Source organism: Mastomys coucha, unplaced genomic scaffold (genome assembly GCF_008632895.1).
Source record: "Mastomys coucha isolate ucsf_1 unplaced genomic scaffold, UCSF_Mcou_1 pScaffold3, whole genome shotgun sequence".
NCBI lineage: Eukaryota > Metazoa > Chordata > Mammalia > Rodentia > Muridae > Mastomys > Mastomys coucha.
Window position 1 is genome coordinate 44,097,674 of NW_022196909.1, and position 24,652 is coordinate 44,122,325.

The following is a 24,652-nucleotide window of genomic DNA, read 5'->3' on the forward strand; positions in this document are numbered from 1 at the left end:
ACCAGCCAGAAGCCAGAAGTAGGGACTGGAAGATTGACTGGTTTGGCTTGTTTGCAATGTAGCTAGCGCAGGGAGGGGGGGAGCTTGGGGGACATAGAGGGGAGCTTGTGTGTGCTTGGGTTTCTGCACAGAGGAAACTGTGAGACTGTTGGGAGGCCAGATACTGGGACAGAAAGTCTGGCTTAGTAGGGGAACAGGAAGATCTGGGGTGACAGGATAGGGGTGGGAGGGGACCCAGAGGGGCCTTGCAGGGTGGAATGTGGCGTGGTGGCACTGGAGGAACCCCAAGAGGAGCAGCCTATCTGTAAGAGATAGTCAGTGTGAATGAGCGGGCCTGTATGTGTGGCCTGACAGGCTAGGCCTTTGCGAGGAAGCCTGCGGGCACCAGAGGACAGAGCAGAATGAATATGGATTCCCTACAAATGAGAGCCTAGAAAGTAACCTGAGTTCGTTGAGATGCTAAACCCTGACCGGGGTGAGTGTGCATGAGCATCTGTTTAAGTGGTCAGAATTCATCGCTCCAGTGTATACGTGTTGACAGGACACAGAAAAGACTCAAGTGTACACACATCTAGAGACCACAAACATCTCGGTATAGAATAACCCGGGGCGGGGGCGGGGGGTACTTGCAGCATCTACGGGGGACCCAAGGGACTGAAAGGAAAGACCCAGAGTTGAGATGCACCTTTCGTCCTAATGGGAGCGGGTGTCTGCTTTTTAGGTGGTTCTTTTCAGAGCCCACAAACCAGCTCACTAAGGACATTCCAGAGGCCAGTGATACTGCCCAGGTTAGACAGCCAGGTCTGCATAGGTACCAAGTCGGCCAAGGCCCCGCCCCGCCCCCTCGTCCCGGGCGGCGATTGGCAGAGACGCCCTTCCAGTTGCTAGGACACTATTCCAGCCCTTGGCTCCTCCCACGCTTCTCTTGCGGCCCTTTCCCGCCACCCTTCCAGGCGGAGAGCCAAGTGGGGCGGGCAGCGTCTCCATGACGACGCGGGACGCGAGTAGGGGTGGCTGGTACCTGCTTGATAGAGACGCTGCTCCGGAGATCCTGGCTGAGACCAGATCATGTCGGACCTTGGTTCTGAGGAGTTAGAGGAGGAGGGAGAGAACGATCTTGGGGTGAGAGCTCCTGACCAGGGAGGGACTTCTGAGGGGTGCGTCGCAGCTTCGGAGCGGGAGGCGTGGGGACCAGAGGGCCAAGAGGCTGGGGACAGGACCAAGCCGGCCACACTGGCGGCGCTGCGTCCAGGAAGTCGCTCTGAAAGGTGAAACGCCGTGACGTCTTGTTTCCACCCCCCCTTCCCCGCTCCCATCCCGCCTCCCATTAAAGGCGAAGACTTCTAGGCAGAGGGCGTGAGTAAAGGCTGCTTCCTGAGAACTCTCGCACTGTACTGAGGTGCCCCGGGCTCTCAAGGTTTCACCATGTGGGTCTGGAATCGTTTTCTCTGAACCATCCCAAGCCACTGGAATCACTTCCCTAGTGTAGAACAAACAACAGAGGGGAGGCAAGGAACCCATAGCCAGTGATGTGCTCCTACGTGAGTGCATTGTGGGCCGGCTGTTTCTCGGCTGTTTCTCCTTAAACCGGAGAATGACCATACCCTGGCTGACAAAGTAGGGAATAGGCCTGCTGTGTGTGAGCATCAACTGAAGAACTCCCCCCCCCCCAACCCCTGCTCTGTCATACAGTATTGGCACTCTTTGCTGGCCTTGGGCATTCCCACTTGGCTTCTTCATCCATGGGCTGGAGCAGCGTGGTCAGTGTGAAGATGGAGGAATGTTTTGGAGTCCCTTGCTCCCCAACACCAAGGAGCTAGTGCAGAGAGGCAGGACACACTCAAGCGTGAAAGCTAGACCTCCATTCAGTTAGCTGGAGGCTGGTATTGCACCTGAAATTTGCACCACACATCCTGGCTCAGCCGCCTCCTTTCCAACCTGGCAGACCTTCTCACTGGTTTCTTGGGGTTCTGCTTCCAGGGGTAGATGGCTCAGTAAGTGGAGTGCTTGCTGAGCCGCAAGAGGGCCTGAGTTCAGATACCGCTATCAAGGAAAAAGCTGGACACAGGAGGATCTCTGGAGCTTGCTGGCTGGCTGGCCGGCCTAGCTGAATGGGAGGGCTCCAGCTTTCTGTGAGAGAGCCTGTTTCAAAAAAATACGGTGGAGAGACTTGAGGAAGGCATTGCGGGTCAGTCTCTGGTCCCTAGAGATGGGCGTGAACATGCACATGAGCAAACACCCACATGGAGATGGACATATTCATCTTATTGCACATCACACACACACACACACACACACACACTCACACAGAGAGACAGAGGTCACTAATTTACAGTCTGCTTCAGCTCATATCTGATTTACACACAGTCCCTTCCATCAGGATTTCCGGTTTGTTCCCTGCCTGCTCCTGATTTGTAACATGTCTAAGCCCGTAGTTATGACGTCAAACCACTTTCAGGTCAACTTAAAGAATTTCTCGTTAGTCACTCATACAGCTCAGTCAGTGTTAGGCAAACGGGGAGGTTCCTAAGATGGGAGCAGGGGTCGACTTCCGTAGCTCAGCATTGGCCACAGCAGACCTCCTCCAGGACAGGAGCAGGGACCCTGTGCATTGTGGGTATTAGCCACTTCTCTATTGCTGTGGTCAAGCACCACGGCTCATGGAAGGAAGGACCTATGATTCCAGGGGGGTAGAAGTCTGTCATGGTGAGGAGGAGCAGGCCTGACGACAGGAACAGGAAGCTGAGAGCTGACATCTTCAGATGCAAGCAGAGAGCACAAACAGGCAGTGGCGTGACACTACCAACACTCAGAAGTCCCACCCTAGTGACGGACTTCCTCCAGCCAGCCTCTACCTCCCAAAGGCTCCTCAGCCTTCCCAAACTACCACCAAGCAAAGCATCAATGTGTAGCTATATGAGCTTCCAGGGGGCATCCTCACTCGAACCACCACACTGGCGTTTGAAACAACCCTGAGATCAATTCGTAGGGTCAGGCGCTTATATAGTCTAGGCAGGAATTTCTGAGCTAAACTGCCCACGGGTTTGTTTCTGAGGTTTCCCACGTGACGGCATGTACCAACTCCATGTATTATGATTTAATATGTAATAATATTTAATGTTATTGTCTATGTTGGTTTCTTTTTTTCCGGGTTTTTTTTTCGAGGCAGGGTTTCTCTGTGCAGCCCTGGCTATCATGGAACTCACTCTGTAGACCAGGCTGGCTTTGAACTCAGAAATCTACCTGCCTCTGCCACCCAAGTGCTGGGATTAAAGGCATGTGCCACCACTTCCCGGCTGTAAGGTTACATCATTACTGAATGCTCTGGCCATTCTAGTATGTATTGTATGCACTGCATCCATGTATATGAGCCAGAGAACATTCATCTTATAAAGTGTAGAAAAGAAGGGGAGGATTGCAGCCTTGTATTACTTTCTTATTCCCTTGATTTTAGGGTGGGGGCAGGGATCTGCTCTGTGGCTCAGGTGTGGCCTTCAATCCCTTGGCTTAAGTGATCCCGCAATCCTGCTTCAGCCCCTACAAGTGGTACTACTTGCAAAAGTTGTGTGTGTATGTGTGTGTGTGTGTGTAGTGTCTGTGTATATGTCTGTATCTTTGTTTCTCTCTGTCTCTGCATCTCTTTGTGTCTATCTCTATGTGTGTGTGTGTGTCTGTATGTGTGTATCTGTCTCTGCCTCTCTCTCTGTGTATGTATGTTTCTGTGTGTGTGTGTGTGTGTGAGTGAAGGGGTGAAACCCAGGGTCTAATACATGCTAGGCAGTTCCACTACCACTGAGATCTAGCTCCAGGCTAATCTGCTTACAAGATAGATTCATAGAAATTTCAGATTGGGTTAGAAATGGTTTATTTTTAATTTTGTTTTTTTTAAACAAATATTAATTTATTTTGGGTGTATGGGTGTTTTTTTTTTTCTGCATGTACATCTGTGTATCACACGCATGTAGTGACTGAGGAGGCCAGGAGAAGTCATTGGATCCCCTGGAACTGGCATTACAGATGGTTGTGAGCCACCATTTGGGTGCTGGGAACTGCACCTGGGTCCTCTGCAAGACTAGCCAGTGCTCTTAGCCACTGAGCCATCTTTCTAGCCTCTGGGTCAAATCTGTCTGCAGACAGCAGACAGTCCAGGAAGAGTATTTGCTCTTTAAGTCCCAAATGACTGAAAAAGGTGACCTGGGAGGTGTCTGTGCAGTCTGGGGACCCGTTTTACCCGCATGTGCTCTCTACAAGCATTCCTGTGAGGACACAGTTCACCCAGTGTTTCCCATACATTGGTTCATGTTTCCAGAGTCAGGATTAGCATGATAAATCACACACCCTCAGATGCTGAAGGGAGCGAGGCTCCCACCATGGACCCCTGCACTAACTGTGAGATCACAGACCAGAGCTCTGGCCACCAGGCTTGGTTACCTGCTCCTCCAGTATGCAACGTCACAGATGCACACAGTGCCCAAGGTTGGAAGGCATCAGTGGGACAATAGCTGTAAATCGCTTGGCATGCACTTGGCAGGAACGAACAGCAGCCACAATTAGCTTGATTTCTTTTGCCCAGGAATATGAGGGGGAGCGCAATGATGCGGGAGAACGGCACGGACACGGGAAAGCACGATTGCCCAACGGGGACACGTACGAAGGAAACTACGAGTTTGGAAAAAGACATGGCCAGGTCAGAAATGATGACCGGGGGAGCTGGTTTCCTCTATTAAATATCGCCTTAGTGCATGTGGGACTTGGGACCGGCGTGAACTGTTTCGTCGATGTGTTTTCAGGGGACCTACAAATTTAAGAACGGGGCCCGGTACGTCGGAGACTATGTTAAAAATAAAAAGCACGGCCAAGGCACCTTTATCTATCCAGATGGATCCAGATACGAAGGTAAGGGGAAGCCTTCTGTTACGTACAGGCTGTTTCTGTCGTTGAACAAGTCTGCTCACAATAGTAAAGCGTACAAGAACGCTTCAAGTTCACTGGATCTACCAGTCAATGGAAAAAAAGAAAATTGCTCTCCTTCCTTATGTCATAGTGGCTAGAGAGTCTTTTAAGTAACTAAACCGCTAACTAACCAACGCACATGGCTGGTCCTGTGGGCAGCAATGCCCTCCTGGGAGCCAGCGACTTGGGAGTGAGTGAAGGGGCCTCGCTGGGTGGGCACAGACTCTGGGTGTGGCTCAGATCCATGACAGCCCTGTCACATCCTCCCTCTGTGGGGGCCTTTGGTGTTTACTGGTTTTGCCCAATCCCACTTCTGATGGTCATGTTTGTTTAGACCGTTGGGAGTCCCTTCATCTGGACATTTTGCCTTGCTATGATATCTTTCCCGGGTCTCTGATGTTGTGCCTCAAGAAGACTCTTAACTTATTTCTAAGAACATCCGGGCCCTGTGTAGCGCTGCCCCCTGGTGGATCTACGTCTAGTCCCAGAGCCAGGAAGGGAGAAGGCTGGAAGCGTCTGCTGATTTGTGTGTCTGGGTTTTTCTCTAACTTTCCCCCAACATTCCCCGCACCCTCGTTCTCTGCCCGCCCACCTGTCCTCCGTTCCTCCTAGCTCTAAAAAGGGTTTTCTTGTTTCCATCTGACTTCCAAAACGATCTGTGCCTTTGGCCTTTGACTATGGGGACAGTCGGTGTGGCTCTGTGCCTCCCCTTTCTTGTCTCAGCGTTCTTGCTGGTAGCGTGCAGATGGGATAGATTGATCTGTGTGGGGTTCCTATAGGCTTTGTTGCCTCGAAGGAAGATCTTCTTGGCCAGGGCCATAATGCACTTTGGTGTGACAACATTATTTTCTGGTGAGGATGACGTATCTATCCTTAAGATGCAAGCCATACTCCCATGACTAACACCTGATACATTCATCTTTGAGGAGAGGAAGGCTTAATTTGATTTTAGAGGTTTTAAGATTTTGTTTACTTGCCAGGCTAGTGGTGGCGCACGCCTTTAATCCCAGCACTTGGGAGGCAGAGGCAGGCGGATTTCTGAGTTCGAGGCCAGCTTGGTCTACAGAGTTCCAGGACAGCCAGGGCTACACAGAGAAACCCTGTCTCAAAACAAAACAAAAATGTGTTTACTTTATTTCATGTATGTGAGCGTTTTGCATGCATGTATGCCAATGGAATACGTTCATAAAGTGTCCACAGAGGCAAGAAGAGGGCACTGGAGCCTCGGGCACTGGAGTTCTAGATGGTTGTGGGTTCTGGGAACTGAATTGGGTCCTCTGCAAGAGCAGCAAGTGCGCTGAACTGTGGAGTTGTCTTTCCAGCACCTGATGTCAGTCCATAGACATTTGGCTATGTTGCTTTTTGTAGCCCTCCAGCGGCCAAGGACGAACTGGGTTTACCTGAAAGCGGGGGAGCTGGAAATAAAAAAGAGATGGGGGTGGGGGGCTCGAGAGAAGAATGAAGCCAAGGCAAGGTTCTGATCAAGTCTCTAAGTTTAATATTCAGCACTGCATTTATATAGGGAGAGCCCACAGACCCCCATCCTTTGTTTCAGCTGGATTACATTGCAAAGCAAGGTCAGTCTATTTTTCTAAGTTCCTGTGGGAACTTGCCCTGTGCAACCGAGGCAGATGACTCCACCAAGGTCGATAAGACCCATTGTGGCAAGCGCTCAAGGTCCCCGTTCAGCCTGCTAGAGGCTGGGAAGGCCACAGCTTTTAAGCCTGTGGCAAGGCGGAGAGCATCATGGGGGGGAGTCTTCGATAGACCCAGATGCTCACCTTAGCAGAAGGCAGTGGGACTGGGGATGGACATGTCCCCAGTGACCTGACTGCTTTCACCAGCTTCTATCTCTCGAGGCTTCCACACCTCCCAACAGTACTGTAGTTGAGGGCCAAACCTCCACACATGGCCCTTTTGGGAGGCACCCAGCCAAACCACAGGAGTTACCTGCCTTGCTTCCAGACAAAACAAAACCCCAAAATAACAGAGAGCAGAGAGAGATCTGCCAGACTCTGGGATGGGGTAGACACACTCATGTCCTCTGTCTTAAGACATGGAGCTTATATTGTTTGGTTCCTAAACCTTAGTAGGCTTGGCTGACCAGAAGCAACATCTGCTTTTTAATGAGCTTTGAACAATTTGATTTAGGGCTTAATTTAATTCTTCCCATATCCCTGTGATCCTAATCTTGTTGTCACTTTTGATCTGAGTGTAGACGTTAATACAGTTTGGGTTACATATAAAATATGTTAAAGGGGGGAGGGATTTGGGAATTCTTATTTTTTTTTTTTTGAAACAGAGTTTTTTTTTTTTGTTTTGTTTTTTGTTTTTTGTTTTGTTTTGTTTTGTTTTTTTGAGACAGGGTTTCTCTGTATAGCCCTGGCTGTCCTGGAATTCACTCTGTAGACCAGGCTGTCCTCGAACTCAGAAATTCGCCTGCCTCTGCCTCCCAAGTGCTGGGAATAAAGGTGTGTGCCACCACCACCCGGCGGAGTTGGGGGTTTTTATTAAAGACATTTTAATATAGACTGAGGCGTGAAGATTAAGTGAAAAAGAGGCGCTCTGCTGGTAAGACATACCCAAGTGTGGGTACAGTTTCACTCCAAGGGAGTCTCTCTCTCTCTCTCTCTCTCTCTCTCTCTCTCTCTCTCTAACTTTTCTCTCTCTCCAGCATTTCTTTGTGTAGCCTTGGCTATCCTAGAACTCCCTCTGTAGACCAAGCTGGCCTGGAATTCACAGAGATCTACCTGCCTCTGCCTTTGTCTCCCAAGTGCTGGGATTAAAAGCATGACCACTGCCCAGCACATTAGGAATTCCTAACATGGATGAACCAACCCAGGATAAAAGTCTATTCACAAGACCTGTGAGCTCAAGTGTGGGTGTCCGCACCAAGCAGTTCTCCGGCTCTGCAGGCAACGGCTTCCCAAGAAGTCAGTAGTTCAAGGCTCCAGCTACCAGAGCCTCAGGAAAGCTTGTCCTTATAAGACCCCACCCCCCTGCCCTGCCCCCAACTCAGATTCGGAAGTCATGGTGGATGTTTCCAGGCGACTTCTGTCCTGCTCAGTGCTAACTAGGTGTTCTCCTAACTCTGTCTCCAGTCTGGTGATCTTCCCTTATGGTTTGCGGAATTCTTGGAAACTGTTGTTCGTGATAAAGGATGCTACAGATCGTGCGGATGAACAGTCGGATGAAAGGGTGTGCGGTGTGAGTTCTAGAAGGGCCTAGTGCCGAGGAGCCTGTGTTCCTAGGAAGCTGGTGTGCACGGTCATGCTGGCATATACATGCTGTTCCAACCCAAAGCCCTGTCAAATCTCATTCAAGGGATTTTAAGCACTTGGTTCCCTCCCTTCAATGCTCCGGGCCTGGTGACAAGACCTGAAGAGCTGGGAATAGGAGAGAACTATTCAGAATTAAAAAAAAAAAAAAAAAAAAAAAAGTTACATGCAAATTCAAAGCAGGAATGTTCCCAAATGGTATCCAGGAGTCTTGACTCCTGGTCTTTGAAGCCTGCAGCAGGTATAGACTGGCTTCCTTTGAGAAATCCCGCCCCATTGTATAGGATTTCCTGGGCTGGGCGGAGCCTCCCACACATTTCTCAAGGGGTGTAGCGTGTGATCTCTGGTCCTCACCAACTTGAAATCTGGCGTTTGCAGCTTAAATGTCCCCTTTCACTCTTGAAAAGTCTCTGCAGAATACACAACATTTTTCTTGTCTCACCAGCCTTGAGCCTAGCTCCCAAGGTCGGGAGGAGAGAGATGGGCTCGGTGTTTTGTTTGTTTTGTTTTGTTTGTTTGTTTTTTGTTTTGTTTTGTTGTTATTGTCTTTTTTTGGGGGGGGGGGAGGGAACCAGATGAAGTAATTGTCCCAGCTGTAGCCACTTTGCTCCAGGGTGAGCTGGAGCAGCTCAGAGGAGCTCACAGAAGCCAATTTTGCACTTCTTGCAGCTCCACAAACAGGTGCAAATTGGCCTCCATGGGAATATTCCACCACAGAAATTGGCAGATGCTGCAGATGCAGCCACAATGCTGCCACCGAATGCCCACTAGATCTTGGTTCATGGTCACTGCACACCTGGTCTCATGGTCACTACACACCTGGACTCATGGTCACTACACACCTGATCTCATGGTCTCATGGGCACTGCACACCTGGTCTCATGGTTACTACACACATGGTCTCATGGTCACTCTATACCTGGTCTCATGGTCACTGCACACCTGGTCTCATGGTCACTACACACCTGGTCTCATGGTCACTGCACACCTGGTCTCATGGTCACTGTACACCTGGTCTCATGGTCACCGCACACTTGGTCTCATGGTCACTGCACACCTGGTCTCATGGTCACTGCACACCTGGTCTCATGGTCACTGCACACCTGGTCTCATGGTCACTGCACACTTGGTCTCATGGTCACTGTACACCTGGTCTCATGGTCACTGCACACCTGGTCTCATGGTCTCATGGCCACTGCACACCTGGTGTCATGGCCACTACACACCTGATCTCATGGTCTCATGGGCACTGCACACCTGGTCTCATGGTTACTACACACCTGGTCTCATGGTCACTCTATACCTGGTCTCATGGTCACTGCACACCTGGTCTCATGGCCACTACATATCTGGCACCAAATGTGTATTTTAGTGAATTACCTTAATTTGGGGGTTCTCCATCTCTTTTGCTTGTGACCCTGTCTCACATCTTATCGTGGGACCTAGTGCTTTCGGAACCTGTAGCAATCACTGTCCCCACCTCTCCGAGTATGCATGTTTGTGCTGAGTTGTCATTCACCTTTGAGGGTCTATTCTTGCCCCTGCCCCAGGTTGCTGACCACACCCCTGCTGGCCTCTGCTTTCATCTGGTGGATGCTCATGGGGGCTGCGCTCTGTCCGTTTGTACAGATGTTCTCCTAGTTCATGAAGCAGCCAGAATATTGTCATTGTTAAGTCGATATCGGAGAAGTGCGGAAAGTTCTATAGAATCCCCGTTTTTTGGATGAACTTTGGGGTTCGTTCCCAGAAACAGTTTGGGTAATTAGCATTTTGTTAGCATGTCGTACGTGCAGATCTTTCTAGTGCTTGTGTAAGCCAGAATTTTACACACATCCTAGGGTCTTCTAAGAAAAAGGATATAAAGTTGCTGTAAAAATGGATTTTTATTTGTCGTGGCAAATTGAAATAAATCAAACATTTTTCGATTAAAAAAAAAATTGCCGGGCAGTGGTGGCGCACGCCTTTAATCCTAGCACTTGGGAGTCAGAGGCAGGTGGATTTCTGAGTTCAAGGCCAGCCTGGTCTACAGAGTGAGTTCCAGGACAGCCAGGGCTATACAGAGAAACCCTGCCTCGAAAAATAAACAAAAACAAAACAAAACAAAAAAATTAAATACCATAAACAACACTGTATTGAAGAAGGCATCCTGGAGGTATTTTTAATTAATGACAGATATCCTTGTCCAGAATTCTAGGACAGCTTTCTTCCACCACTGTTTTGACTTTGCTTCTGCACTGGGATCGAATCCAGGGCCTCCACATGAGAGGCGGGTATCTTCCGCCCATGTTAGCTGATACTCTTTCCATATGAAAACAGCTTGCAATGTTTTCTGTAGTGACAATAGAAGATGGAACTGCCCTTTTCTCTCTTTAAACAAACTGATCGCAATTTTTTTTTTTTTTCCGGAGACAAGGTTTCCTCTGTGTAGCCCTGGCTGTCCTGGAACTCCTGTAAACCAGGCTAGCCTCGAATTTAGAAATCCATCTACCTCTGCCTCCCAAGTGCTGGGATTAAAGGCGTGTGCCACCACTGCCTGGCCTCAATTGGTTTTTAATGATTTGTAGCTCCATTCTAGAATGTTTCACCCTGGGGAAGTAGTCTAGAAAGTAGGTATTCTAGAAAGTTCCCCCGGGGTGCTGGTTTGCCATTGCTCATAGGCGACGTTTTAGGCAACGTCCACCTTAGGAACCTGCTGGTTGGTTTCTTCCCTGTGTGACCCGTGAGAGTTGAGGAGTTTTTGAGAGACTGATTTCAAATCCCCATTTGACGGACAGCTCGGTTTGTTGTCGACTTTGTCATGAAGCCTCGTTCCATGTTTTCCCATGGATACAATTCCCTGTCAAGTGCGTGAGGAATCACCAGGAGCCACCCCCATGGAGGGGCCTGGGCAGAGCCACCCAGGGCACAAGAGGCGGTGTGCGAGGGAGACTGAAGGAGCTGGCAGGAGGGGCATCCTTGGAACCGAGTACCCAGGGGGGAGACAGAATGTAGGCTGAGGCTAGACCATCAAGGAGCACCTCCAAGGCTGATGGGATGTGGCTGGGTTCACTACCAGTGGGGCAGACAAGCTCTTTTGAACCTTCAGCATGCTGTCCACTGGCCTGTAAAAGCATGAAGATGCCTGGCGTTCACATGACATGCATCCACCCTCCACCAGATCTGTGTCCTGGAGCTCCTAATTGGGCCGGTCCCTCCTTAGCCAGCTCTCACCGGAAGCTGGCACAAGAGGAAGGGGCTGCAGAGGCAGGAAGTCAGAGAGGACAGAGGCAGCAGGCTTAGCCCTTATGGTTTACAAAGCTTAGCTTCTGCTGGGCTAGCAGGGGCCTTGACACGGTCGGTCTGTTCTTTTCAACTCGCCTTCTAATGAGTGTGTGTTGTCCTTTATAGGGGAGTGGGCTGATGACCAGAGGCACGGCCATGGCGTGTACTACTACGTCAATAACGACACCTACACAGGGGAGTGGTTCAATCATCAAAGGTTTGACTTCTTCCTGGAGTCTTGGGGGTCCGTTTGTTGTGTGAGCACAGGAGTGATGCCCATTTAAGGCAGTAGGGCAGGTGTGTCGGGGAGGCGCTGCTGTGATGGGAAGAGGGGGTGATTGTTGTCTCCCGTTCGTGGGGTCCTCTGTCCATAAGCCCCAGGGAGTGAAGGCGCAGAGAGCCAGTCTAGTGGAGATCAAGCAGCCGCACGGGGAAAGCGGTTTGTGTGCCGGCCTCTGTGCGTTAGATGACGCTGGCCCCATGCTTCTCTTAATGTCCCGTGTGTGCGGTGGCATGCCAAGCCTTCGAGTGGAAACACGTCGCGAGCTGGCCTCTCCTTAGCTCTCTGTCTGTCCTAGGGTCAGTTCTCCACCCTGGACAAGTGACCAAGTGGCCTTGTCTTGTCTTCACCAGGCACGGGCAAGGCACCTACTTCTACGCAGAGACCGGCAGTAAGTATGTTGGCACCTGGGTGCACGGCCAGCAGGAGGGTGCGGCCGAGCTCATCCACCTGAACCACAGGTACCAGGGCAAGTTCATAAACAAAAACGTAAGTCAGCGCACCGTGTGCCAACACTAAACACCTGGAGGAGCCCTCCATCCCCACCAGATGAGGCCTGGCTGCTCTACTCCAAGCTGTTCTGATGCCCACAGAACAGAGAGTCGGGTGGGGTGGAGTGCGGCCCATTTCCTGAGGGCCTCAGAAACACTTTGTATGTCTGTGAAGGCCAGAGGTGTGTTTTCTGCCCTCTGGTAATCATGTTGAATGGGAGGAGCCAGCCTCCCTCTCCTGGTTGGGGAGGGCTCGAGGCGCCCTGGGTCTGGAGACCTCCACATTTTGATCCGCTGCCACTGTTTGGTGGGCTCCGCTTTGGCTGCTGTTTTGTGCAGAGGGGAAAGTCAGTCGCCGTGAGCATTCACAGGAGTGCTGGGCTGGGCTGGAGGAAGACTGCCTAAAAGAGAGACTTTGCTGAGTACTCCGGCATAGAGGTCGATGTAGGGTCAGCCGCGTTCAGTTCAGCGTGGCCGTTAGTTCTGGCTCATTTGCATGTAGGTAACTTGAGGCTTAACTGCTGGAGTCATCAGTAGGCTGGGCTAGCTGGCCTGAAAGGGGACAGTAAACCCTGGAGGCTTCGCTCTACCAGGTTAAGTAAAAAAGCTCACAGTTATGCAAGCCACGAAAGAACAAACAAATTATAAAGCGGCTTGTGCTAGGATCGCCCTACCCCCGAGGCTGCCCCCTCTCACCCCTTCCTCAGGACCTCTGACACATACTTACACACCAGCTTATGAAGAATCAGTTTGGCTTATTCACGAGGTACCAGGACGCAAAGATACATCCGCTACCATCTCTCACATCTGAGCATGTGGAATAAAATATACAGGAGCTCCCCTTCCCCCCCAGTGCCCTCCCCTGGTCTAGACAGAGCTCCTGCCCCTGGCTCAGTGGGCCATTCAGTTCTACATCACAAGCAAGTCACCTGCCTGGAGAAACCAAATCCCAGATAGCTGACTATCCAGGTGCAGGGTGAGGGCATCCCTTCTGCTCTGACCCTCGCAGGGCAGGGAACCTTGAACGGGCCTAATCTACAATTGGCTCCGTGTTTCTGCTTTTGTTGGCTCCCCTGTTAATCATACACCTCTACCCCACTCCTATCCACCCCACCCCACCCCGAAACTGTCCCCTCCACTCATCCCACCTGGAAACAATGGCCATTTTACAAACAGGTGGTGCCCGCCTCCAGAATGAAAGTAAGACCTTTCTACTCAAGTTCCCTGTTGTTCCCGCCTTTAGATAAAATGCATTTGCGCAGACTAGAGTCCTGGTTACTTTTCTGTTGCTGCGTGTTAAACACCACAACCAAATGCAACTTGGGAAAAAAAAAGGTTTATTTTATCTTAAAAGGTCACACTCCGAGCCGGGCAGTGGTGGCACCCGCCTTTAAATCCCAGCACTTGGGAGGCAGAGGCAGGTGGATTTCTGAGTTCGAGGCCAGCCTGGTCTACAGAGTGAGTTCCAGGACAGCCAGGGCTACACAGAGAAACCCTGTTTTGAAAAAAAAAAAAAAAAGAAAGAAAAAAGAAAAGGTCACAGTGCGTCCATCTTGGAGGGACATCATCAGCTCAGGAACTGAAGCAGGGCGGGAGCTTGAAACAGACTCGGGAGGGACAGTGCTTCCTTCTTGTCTTGTTCTCAGGCCAGGTTTACCACCTTCTCATACAGCTCTGGCCCACCCGCCTGAGGATATAGATCTGCCCACAGTGGGTTCGGACGGCTCTTAGGTCCACTAACAATTAAGCAAGAGCGCAGCCCACGGGTTGATCTGACGAAGTAGGCACTTTGTAGGTCCGAGGCTCCTTCATCACAGGTGTGTCAAGTTGACAACCAGGATGAGCCACCACAGCTAGATAATGGGGCGGCTGAGTGTAAAGAGCTGATGCTTTGAAACGCCAAAAACACCCCCGGTCTTGAAAGGCTGCACAAATTTACCCCCTCGTTGACAGCAGAACCTGAGTCTCCATTGCTTTCTCGTGACCTTGGGCTGATCCCCTACATCCTTTGTTATATTTTTTTCCTCCCCTAAATCTCCCACCCCCGCCCCAAACGGTGTGTTTCCATGGTTACAGGTGGGCCCAAACATCTTTCACCCTCTCAGCACTGGCTAGTGTTTCTTTCTCAGATGTTTTCCCCTCTCCCTGCCCTTGCTGGCAAGTCTTATTAAAACAGGAGGACGGAGATGGGAGGTAGTAGGAGATGAAGTCGTTGAACGTCTCGCTAGGATATCCCCAGTGATTAATGAAGAAATGAGGGGCAATAATGAACTGGGAAACTATATAACTAGATAAACCCAAATCACATCGCTGGGTGAAGTCTGGGAGGGATACAGATGAAAACAGATGTTCCTGCCAACGCCTGGCTAAGGGAACTGCTAACTGTGTGTTTTTGAAAGTCTTCATTGTGCTTTACCACTTTATAAAAGGGTTAGGGAGTCGGTGAAATTGGTTTGCCCTTCAGCAAAGGGAGAAAGGTATTTTCTGGAAGGAATATTTTTAAATTGTGACCGTGAACCTTCCGAAACGAATCAAAATAGGTAACTGTCTGCCAAGTCAGAAATGAGGGAAAGAGCCCCTCAATAGACTTGAAAGAAAAAAAAAAAAGATTTAATTTCATAAGAAGCAGCGTAATGACTAGAAAATCAAAAGCCCAGTATGGCGGTGTAGGTCTGCAGACTCGGCTGAGACTAGGAGCAAAGAGGCTTTTGAGCTGTGGAGAGAGATATAGTTTCAAAACTCAACAAGAGTGGCATAGCAACAGTTAACATCAGTAACGGAGTTGGCGTGTTATAATTCATGGTCCAAGGTGAAATCAAATGTCAGGTTGACAGCTGATGACAGGGGGAAAACATTTGTAAATCTGAGGAGCAGTTCACGCTGGGTTTCTAAGTCAAAGTGGAGTCAAAGTGCATGTAATTGTGATGAGGTTTTTTGTTTAAAAAAAGGGGGGGGGGGCCTGGAGAGATGGCTCAGCCATTAAAGGCTAGGCTCACAACCAAAAAAAAAAAAATCTCAGCCGGGCAGTGGTGGCGCATGCCTTTAATCTCAGTACTTGGGAGGCAGAGGCAGGTGGATTTCTGAGTTACAGAGTGAGTTCCAGGACAGCCAGGGCTATGCAGAGAAACCCTGTCTTGGAAAAAAAAATCTCATGGGGGGCAGTAAAATGTATCAGTGGGTAAAGGTAGCCGATGTCAAGCCTGTAGACTTGAGTGGGATACCCAGGACCCACACGGTAGAAGGAGAGAGAACAGACTCCTGCAAGATGTCCTCTGACCGACACATGAGTGCTTCGACACGTGCGCCCTGCCCCCACTCCAAGTAAATAAATTTTAAAATGCTCTGCACTAAATCCAGTGCTACAACAAGCATACCAAAACATTGGTAGCCAGCCCCTCTCTAATGAGTCTGCCCACAGGCACAGACTTATTACGGGTTCTAAAGTGAATGCATTTCTCATTCCTTTGATACAGCAGTAAAGCATCCCCATTAGCTGTCTGTGGACAAAACCATTCTGTAACCCCTCTCGGACTCTGCACAGTGAGGTCATTCGGGGTGAGCTTTCTGGGCATGGTGCTTAGAAAGTGCTTCGTGCTTCCTGTTCAGAGAGGAATTTCTGAAGAATAAAGTGTGTTGAATTCCTTTCTCCCCCCAGCCTGTGGGCCCTGGAAAGTACGTATTTGACATCGGATGCGAACAGCACGGTGAATATCACCTAACAGATCTGGTAAGTTGACTTGTTGCCTCTGCTTCCAAGGGTTAAATAAATTATCTGCTCGGTGACATGGATCCCAGAAGGCAGCCATACTGTCGAAGCAATCGATGTCATTTCACAATGCCTGCAGGAGTCAGAGCCTGATTTTGTGGCTGGGAATTGTCTAACCCTGAGTTCCCGGCAGGTGTCAGTCCCAGAGTGGCATCTGAATGCTGTAACTGTCTGCACCGAGGTCAGGCAGCTGTTCACAGACATCCCGAGGGTGGCCTGCTCGTAAAGCCTAGTTAGTTAATAAGTTCCTTTGCTACACTGAGCATGGGCTTTAATAGCCGATTGCTCTTCTCTGGTTGGCAACAGTGTAGCCATTCCCAGGCCCTCGGGTACAGGATTGTGTGAAGGGGTGTCCATGCAGTGAGCTCTTGATGTATTAATGCCTGACCATTGCCTGGGGATAATGAGGTTTAAATGTCCTGGTCTGCCGGGCAGTGGTGGAGCACGCCTTTAATCCCAGCACTTGGGAGGCAGAGGCAGGCAGATTTCTGATCTGAGTTCGAGGCCAGCCTGATCTACAGAGTGAGTTCCAGGACAGCCAGGGCTACACAGAGAAACCCTATCTCGAAAAACTAAACTAAACTTAAAAAAAAAAAAAATGTCCTGGTCTTAGTACTACCTCTGAACCTTTGACTTTTTTTGAGGCAGGGTTTCTCTATATAGCCCTAGCTATCCTGAAACTCACTTTGTAGATCAGGCTGGTCTCGAACTCAGAAACCTGCCTGCCTCTGCCTCCCAAGTGCTGGGACTAAAGGTGTGTGCCACCACTGCCCGGCGACTTATTCATTCTTGCTGTAAGAATTTTTTTATTTTTATTTTTAATGATTGAGGACAATTTTATTAGAGTTTAAAAGAAAAAAAAAACCAAGGCCAAGCAAGCTGTAAACCTCAGCTGTTTTCCCAGAGAAGCAGAATAGAAGAAAGAAGGAAAGGAAAACAAAAACAAAAACAAAAACCCGAAACAACAAAAGTTTGAGCCAAGCCGGCATAGGGGCTGCCACGACAAGGAAGAGGTGCTTTAGAGAAAGTGAGGAAGCCCAAGGGTTCGAGAACATTCAGGGGCCGTATGTCAGCTCAGCTACCGCTGCAAGTCGGATTTCTACAATTTACGATTCATAACAGCAGCAAAGTTACAGTTGTGAATTAGCAACGAAAATAATTTTATGGTGGGGGGGCGGGGTCACCGCCCCACGAGGAGCTGTGTTGAAGGGTCTAGGGGTTATGAAGGGTGAGAACCGCCTGCTCTGGGAAGTCCCGCCTTTCAGAGGCAGGATTCAGCAGAGTGGGCGGGCACAGCCCATCCCCAGCCGGAAGCTCTAGGAGGGTGTTTGAGACTGGCCAGAGAAAGTATCCAATTGTGCCTTTCTTTTCTCCTTGGTCCCCGAAGCTGCACAGGCATTCCTTCCTAGTGAGCTGGAACTGTATTGTACGCTGGGTCACCCAGGATTACACTGCCTATCCTGGAGCAGGAGATAGTACCAGACCACAGAGATTAATCTATAGACAGGCACAATGAGAGGTGCAGAGGCGGCAAAAGTAATTAATAAAATAAGACGGAGCAGTAGTACTGTGGCTAAAAGAAGACTTACAAGAATGCTCTCCCTCCCTCCCTCTCTCCCTCCCTCCCTCCCTAAGGTTTCTTCAACCTCAGCATTGTTTTTTCTTTTCACTTAAAGGGAGTCTCCCCAACACATCCACAAACATTACCAGATGTTCTGGTTTAGATGAGAAGTGTCAGTCTGACCCCCACCCCCCACCCCGTCCCTCCACCCCCACTGTCATGAAGTGAGTGCTGGAAACTGTAGGAGGTGGGGATCTAGCTAGAGGAACTGTCACCAGGGGGCTATCTCAGGGTGCTGCCTCTCCCTGGGCCCTTTCCTGTTTGTTCCCATCCCCATTTCCCGTGGACTGTGCTGTAACCTGTTCCACCATGATGGTCGGAGCCTCTGAAACCTTGAGCCAAATATCCCTTCTTCCCTCTTTTAAGCCATTCCCTAAGGTAGTTTGTCTCAGCTACGCAAAAGGAACTAAAATACCACCCACAGTAGGGCCTCACTTTTACACGGACCACCTAATCTTCAAATAGGTCATGTTCCAAGGTCCTGGGGGCTAGGACAAGATCACATTTTTGGTGGGTAGGGCACAGTTCACTTACATCACACCGAGAAGTTCAGCTTCAATACTCTGAGGCACGCATGCATGGTTCCCCCCTCCCCCCATGGTTGTAAGATGTTTTATTATACAAAGGAGAGAGAAGAAATAGGAAAGTAGAGGCCAGCCATCTCCAGGTGGCCGGCATGGAGCGGGGGAAGGGAGGAGGAGAAAGGAAAGATAAGATAAAAGGCTAAGAGGGAAAGGAGAGAAGAGGAGGAAGAGAAGAGAAGAGGAGAAGAACGCATGCATGGTTTATTGGGGGTTGACCTCAGGGTCAACTGTGGAAGAAGCAGGGTTGGCTAGAAGCAGGAGGTGACCCATGTGCTGTGACACCTCTGAAGCTTGGGACCCACCTGAGCCAGGGTCACGCAGCAGGGGTGGGGTGTGGGGGTGGTGTGGTGCTGTGGCTTTGCTGATGGGAGGGGGGTCAGTTCCGTGGGAGGCACCCAGGTTATGAGCCATCAGTGGTGGATTGCCAGCTGCTAAAGGAAGGGTCATCTACCACCTGGGGAGGTCAGCCATTGCCAGAGCACAGGTGTCCCTTTGGGGACATTCTCTAAGTATCGTCCCTGGCTCAACAGCCTCAGGGTCACTTGGGATCCTATGCCAATGATTAGTCTGCCATCCTGGAATCTTATGCAGATTACTAGTTTCTATTCTTGACTGGCTGAGTGAGAAGGATGTGTGCCTCAGAGAGCATCCTGAGTGACTCTGATGCAGGGCAGGCTTGGCCACCCCTGTCCTCGTCTCCCCCTGTGGGTGAAGGAACTCAGAACCTTGGGAACGAAAATGGAAGATTTCCTTTCCGAGGGGCTGAGCAGATGTTTGGAATTCTGTCTACCTTCCCCTACCTCCCTCCCCCCTCCCCCACGGCATTATCATTTGGTATCTCTGACCAAATGACGGCGATTTCGACGGCTTTGTGTTTTCTCCTTAAAACAGGAAAGAGGAGAAGAGGAGGAAGAGGAAGAGACATTAGTCAACATCATTCCAAAATGGAAAGCTCTCAAAATCACAGAGTTGGCCCTGTGGACTCCAACCCTCTCCGAGGAGCCACCTCCCCCCGAGGGACAAGGCCAGGAAGAAGTGCAAGGGACTACTGGTACAGCCGCCCCACGCTTGTCAGGGTTACAGGGCTGCCCTGGGGTTGTCAGGGCAAGCATCATACACACCTGTCCCCAGGCCTGGCGTAGCTGGGTTCCCTGAGAAATGGCCAGTGGGTCAGTTTGGGTGCAGGATGCTCTAAGGGAAAGGGTTTGGGATGGGAATCTCCCAGGGAGTAGAGAAGAACAAAAACCAACTGTATGGAAGAAACGTCCTGCTACAACGCAGGCCCCAGGAGCTCCCCGGGGGAGGGGGAATTCTCCAATAGCCAGAGTTCACTTGGTATCACCTCGCTGTGGGTATGACTTGGGTTGGGCAGCCGATAGCAAATGGGATCAGATGTCCCCGTTGGAAGAAGGATCTAGCTAGCATTTCTCTGTATCCATTTTACGGTGGGGTCTTGTCAAGAAAGTCCGGAGACGGGCCAAGGTGATCCGATGGCCAGGCCTGGGCTGGATCGTGGGAGGTTGGGAAAGGAGGTCCATGCTTATAAGAACAGGAGACATTGCCAGGCAGACCAGGAGGGTCACGTGACACGCAGACCCGCGCTCATGTTCTCTGGTGATCTCATTCTATCTGCCGCTGCTGTCTTCATCCCAGGCGTGGGTGACACCACAGAGGAGATCCAGGCTGAAGGCTTTGAGGGCGAAGTGGAGCAGAGGGGGGCCGACGAAGACATAGACACGTTCAGGCAGGAGAGCCAGGAGAACAGCTACGACATTGACCAGGGTAAGAAAACGCCCCCCTCGGGGTGGGCGGTGCTAGTGGGAGGCCTTCCGAAGCACCCTAGGAGGAGCAAGCTTCTCCCTCCTCCACCGAGCTATCCTCCCGCTAGTCTGAGGGACCTAAACGAGCCTGGAGAGACCGGCGTAGATTCTCATAAAGTCCAGCTTGTCTGCACTTGAGCCTGACCTCGACAGGGACTGGGCCCTGGTGTGACTTGTCCTCAACACTCTCCCCAGAGGGAGAAAACTAGATGTGATTGGAAACAGCCACATCTGTCAAGGTGGTTTAGGAGAACAATCTGGAAACTTAGACCTCTGCCATCCACAGAGGGCAGGAATCCCACCCGCGGCTACTGGAGTCTGAAAACTCTTTCTCCACAGGCCCTCCTTTGATTTGATCAGGTGGGGTTCCCATCTTCCGAGCTAAATCTGACCTTGTTCTTGCAGAGAGAGCTTAGGGACAACCTGGTTACCCCAGGCTGCCTGCTCCCCTGGCCTGGGATTAGGGCCCGTTTCAGGTGGGGTTTTATTGCTGTGAAGAGATATCATGACCACGGCAACTCTTATAAAGGGAAGCCTTTAACTGGGGCTGGCTTACAGTTCCTTGGCATCGTGGGCAGAAGCATGGTGATGCACAAGGAGACATGGTGCTGGAGAAGGAGCCAAGAGTTCTACATCTGGATGGGCAGGCACAGATGGTTGTGAGCCACCAGGTGGTTGCTGGGGATTGAACTCAGGATCTCTAGAAGAGCAGTCCGTGTGCTCTTAACTGCTGAGCCATCTCTCCAGCCCTATTCCCTGTAGTTTTCTTTAAAAACTTAATCTGAAACAACAAAACCAGGCAAAACTCGTTTTCCGTGTAGCGCGTAGGAACACACGTGTGGACTTAGGCTCTTCTGGCAATAGTTAATGTGAACAGTGTAAGAACATATCTAAGAGGCAGTGATCCAGGCAGGACCCATTAAGCGGGCTCTGGTGGACCGCTCACCTTTATCCTCTCACTCCATAAGTAGGTAAGAATGGCCCCTCTCGGGTACAATGCCTGCAGGATCCTGTGGGCACTTAGAGCAGTGGCGGCCCTGTACCCTTCCTTTGGGTTCCTAAAAGCCATCAAGTTCCACTGCTCATTTGCATACAGCTTTGGGTTGCTGGCATCCTCAGTGTTGGGTGGAGAGGCAGGGATCTCATCTAGAGCCACCCACGCCCACGATTTCACTCTAGAGTATTAGGGACGGTCAGCAAGCTGCCTGGAGAGGTGGGACAAGAACAGGAAGTATCTCCAGGAAGGGTCAGCTCCAGGTGAGTGGAGAGGCTGAGAGCCAGAGAGAAAAGGCAATACGGAGATGAGAGGAAACTCCAGACAGGAACACAACCCGAAGTCAAGGGGAGTTGCCGGGAGGAGGTGGCCACAGCTTTCTCGAGCATCCTTTCTTGACCTTACATGGTGGGCCTTCGGACTGGATCCTCAGATCTGTGGGTGTTACAGAAGGTCCTTTGAGAAGCATAAGCCTCCAGTTGGTTGCTCCAGCACCAGGGGGAGCCAGTGGGAGACGAGTATCCCCAAGAAAACAATGTGGGAGGGAGAAAGGACAGGATGGTGATGAAGGTGAAGAATTCTTAGAACCAGCAGAGTGGATAGTGGCTGGTTCCCGAGCAAAAGGAGGAGCTTGAGCTCAAGGACCTGAGTGCCTGTGGGAAACGGGGCTTGGCAAGGACTTAAGGGCTTAAAGGGTTGTAATTGGGGCTGGAGAGATGGCTCAGCAGTTAAGAGCACTGACTGCTCTTTCCAGAGGTCCTGAGTTCAATTCCCAGCAACAGAACCACATGGTAGCTCACAACCATCTGCAGTGGGATCTGATGCCCTCTTCTGGTGTGTCTAAAGATAGAAGCGCGCGCGCGCACACACACACACACACACATAGTTATATTTATATAAAATAAGTAATTCTTTAAAAAGTAATTGTTTTTTTGTTTTTGTTTTGTTTTGGTTTGGTTTGGTTTTTGTTTGCTTGTTTACATCATTAACTTTTATGTTTTTCTGATGTTTTCTTTTCTTTCCAGCTAACTCGAACTTTGACGAAGAACCGTCAGACCTCCAGGAGTAAGACAGAGGAGGCAGAAGACTACAGACACACCAGGCGTGCCTTAGTTAACACCAGTCAGTTGGGGCTGGTACCCACTGCCTGTCAATCTCTCTCTCAGTTGTTAAGTTGTTTTGCGGTTGGAAATGAATCTTTGGGTGTTCAGTGTTGGTGAACGAGCCTCCCGTGTTGCTCTGTGAACCGTTCTCCAGCCTCTCACGGGCCTTGTTCCATGGAGAGGTTCAGGGGAGGGGCGTGGGCTTGTGGGGCTCACTTCTCATAAAACTGGAGTGGTGACTGGAGAGAGTGTGCCCCACTGCTCTGTAAGAAGCCATCTGCCAGCTTTCTCCACCCTCTGGCAGGCTCCAGCAAGGTCCCTGAGCAAGGCCAGTCAGAGGCGTTGTTGAGGAGGCAGTGGGCTCCCCCTTCAGGTTCCTTAGTTAACTGCAGGTTCCTGTCTAACTCTGGCCAAGTGTCCAATGGACTCACACTTGTTCCTGGGGAGCTAAAGCCGAAGCCCTTAAACTGTATCCCACACAACTTAGCCTCCTCTTCCCTGGAGCTGCTCAGAAAGCAAGGGCTGAGCCCTGACTCTATCTACCTCCAGCAGCACAATCTCCCGAGCTTTCAAGTACTGCTCAAAGCATTCTTCCTACTGTCCCCTAGCCTCCCCAGGACAGGGTGCTAGGGAGTGGCCGTGTCCTTGCAAACTATTCATTCATTTCCCCACCTCTGCTTTCCTGGAGAAGTTGCAGCAGAAATTTCAAGCATTATTGTTTTTCTTAAGACCAACTTGCTCAGCCCATGGTTAGCACTGTTAGCAAAATGAATGACTGTGCGTGTCCTAGCATTTGAGTCCCAGGCGAGGACACCCCGTCAGAATAGCCTACCCCCGGCTCCTCTGTCCTCAGCCCTTAGAATCACTCTCCATTCCCACCCAGTCTCCTCACGCTGCACAATCTCTCATCCAAAAGCAGCAGCTACAATGGCCCGTGCTTTCACACCCCCTCCATCCCCACCCAGATCTCCCATTGACTCTCACCAAGAACAGCGTGAGGGGATGGTGACACTGTGGAATGCCAATGTGACACCTGGCTCTTGTGGAGGGTCTCTGCACATTGGGGAAGTCACCTTCAGAGGAAACACAGATGGTCAGGCACCTCTGAGTTTCAGCAAGTCTGGGGAGGCCTGAGTGTGTATTGGTTCAGGTTCCCAGGGGCTGCTGGGCCATAGGCCACACTGGGTGGAAGGCCACTTTCCATAGTATGTTGTGGTGTAGTCTAAAAGCTGAGAAGGTTTAGACTGCAGAGGGTTCCCACTGTGTGGGAAGCCAGCTGGGGATCTCTGTGTTTTTTCTCATTTCTTCCTTATGACCCGCAGAGGTTGCCGGGAGGGCCGTGTGAGGCCCTGTAGGGGAAGTGCTCAGAACATGTGGAGATATGGACGTTGATATTGTGTGACTCCATCCAACTCCTGATGGTGCTCCATGGAGCATCCGAGGAATCAAAGGTTTATTTGATTTATTTGGCGAGGGATTTTCTGCAATCTGGGTTTTTAAGAGTATATAAAAAACAGAGTACACACATTGCTGGATTTTACGACCCTTTGAAAAATGCAAGACAAATGTTTTTCATAAATACAAGAAAGTTCCGGATGTTACAAACTGCAGGCTGTGCCCACTATCATAAAGCTTGTTGTAATGGGGTTACAGTAATTCTGCCACCACATTATAAACAGCAGCTGAGACCACATGGCTCGCAATTATACTCAGGGATCATCTTATTTACTTATTATACAAGCACAGTTAGGAAAGGGGCTGTCACCAGGATGCCGTGTTTGGAGTTGGGGTGGAGGACAGAAGATGGTCAGCCATGTGCATCCTGAGACAGTGGCTCCGTATCTAAGAATCAATAACCGTAAACCTCTGGTAAGGGGGATGTGGCAGAGGGCTGGGAGAACAGAATTGGGTGGTGCCCTGGAGTTACTGGCAAGGAATGGAGGAGCTGGGACAACTCCCTGGAGCTCACTGAGTGATAGCCCTGGACTTCTGGTGTCAAGGCAGAACCTGGCTCCAGTGTAGGAACCTGCTGACAGCACCGATCCCAACCGTTTCTGCAAATAGCTCTGAAGTAGCAAGCCAGCCATTCAAATCCTGTAACAGTCACAGACATACACAAGGGGCTCCACCATCATCGTGAGTGTTCTCCAAATGGGAGGAGGCATGGAGCACGCTGGAAAGCTGCCCCTCTGCTGGACCTGAGGGAAGCCTGGAGCAGTTACTATTGGCTTTTCCTCTCCAGTTCCTACTTTCACAGAAGCATTGCCATACCCGTCTCCTCGCTTTATCCATGATGGTACCTCTCAAGACCCCTGTTGGAGATCTGAAACCTTAGGTCCCAAACTCCCCTATGCCGTGCTGTCTCTAACAGGCACATCTATGACATAGGCGAAATGCCTTTGACAATAGCTTCCATAAAGCAGAATAATCTCTCTCTCTCTCTTTCTCTCTCTCTCTCTCCCTCCCTCCCTCCCTCCTTCCCTCCCTCCCTCCCTCTCTCT

General features: G+C 50.5%; 1 protein-coding gene across 1 annotated transcript; it reads left to right on the forward strand.

Annotated features, from left to right (window-relative positions):
* The first annotated feature begins 898 nt into the window (after positions 1–898).
* Rsph1 (radial spoke head component 1) lies at positions 899–22,269 on the forward strand. The gene is made up of 9 exons (XM_031346992.1): positions 899–1,122; positions 4,574–4,687; positions 4,791–4,896; positions 11,619–11,709; positions 12,126–12,261; positions 15,919–15,990; positions 19,126–19,285; positions 19,888–20,016; positions 22,074–22,269. The coding sequence occupies exons 1-9, from the start codon at positions 1,069–1,071 to the stop codon at positions 22,115–22,117; spliced, it is 906 nt and encodes a 301-aa protein (XP_031202852.1). The 5' UTR covers positions 899–1,068; the 3' UTR covers positions 22,118–22,269.
* Positions 22,270–24,652: the final 2,383 nt, after the last annotated feature.

Coding starts and splice junctions, on each gene's coding strand:
- Rsph1 (XM_031346992.1), top strand. CDS start 1,069: ATGTCGGACCTTGGTTCTGAGGAGTTAGAGGAGGAGGGAGAGAACGAT. Junction 11,710..12,125: donor GAGTGGTTCAATCATCAAAG/GTTTGACTTCTT, acceptor TGTCTTCACCAG/GCACGGGCAAGGCACCTACT. Junction 15,991..19,125: donor AATATCACCTAACAGATCTG/GTAAGTTGACTT, acceptor TCCTTAAAACAG/GAAAGAGGAGAAGAGGAGGA.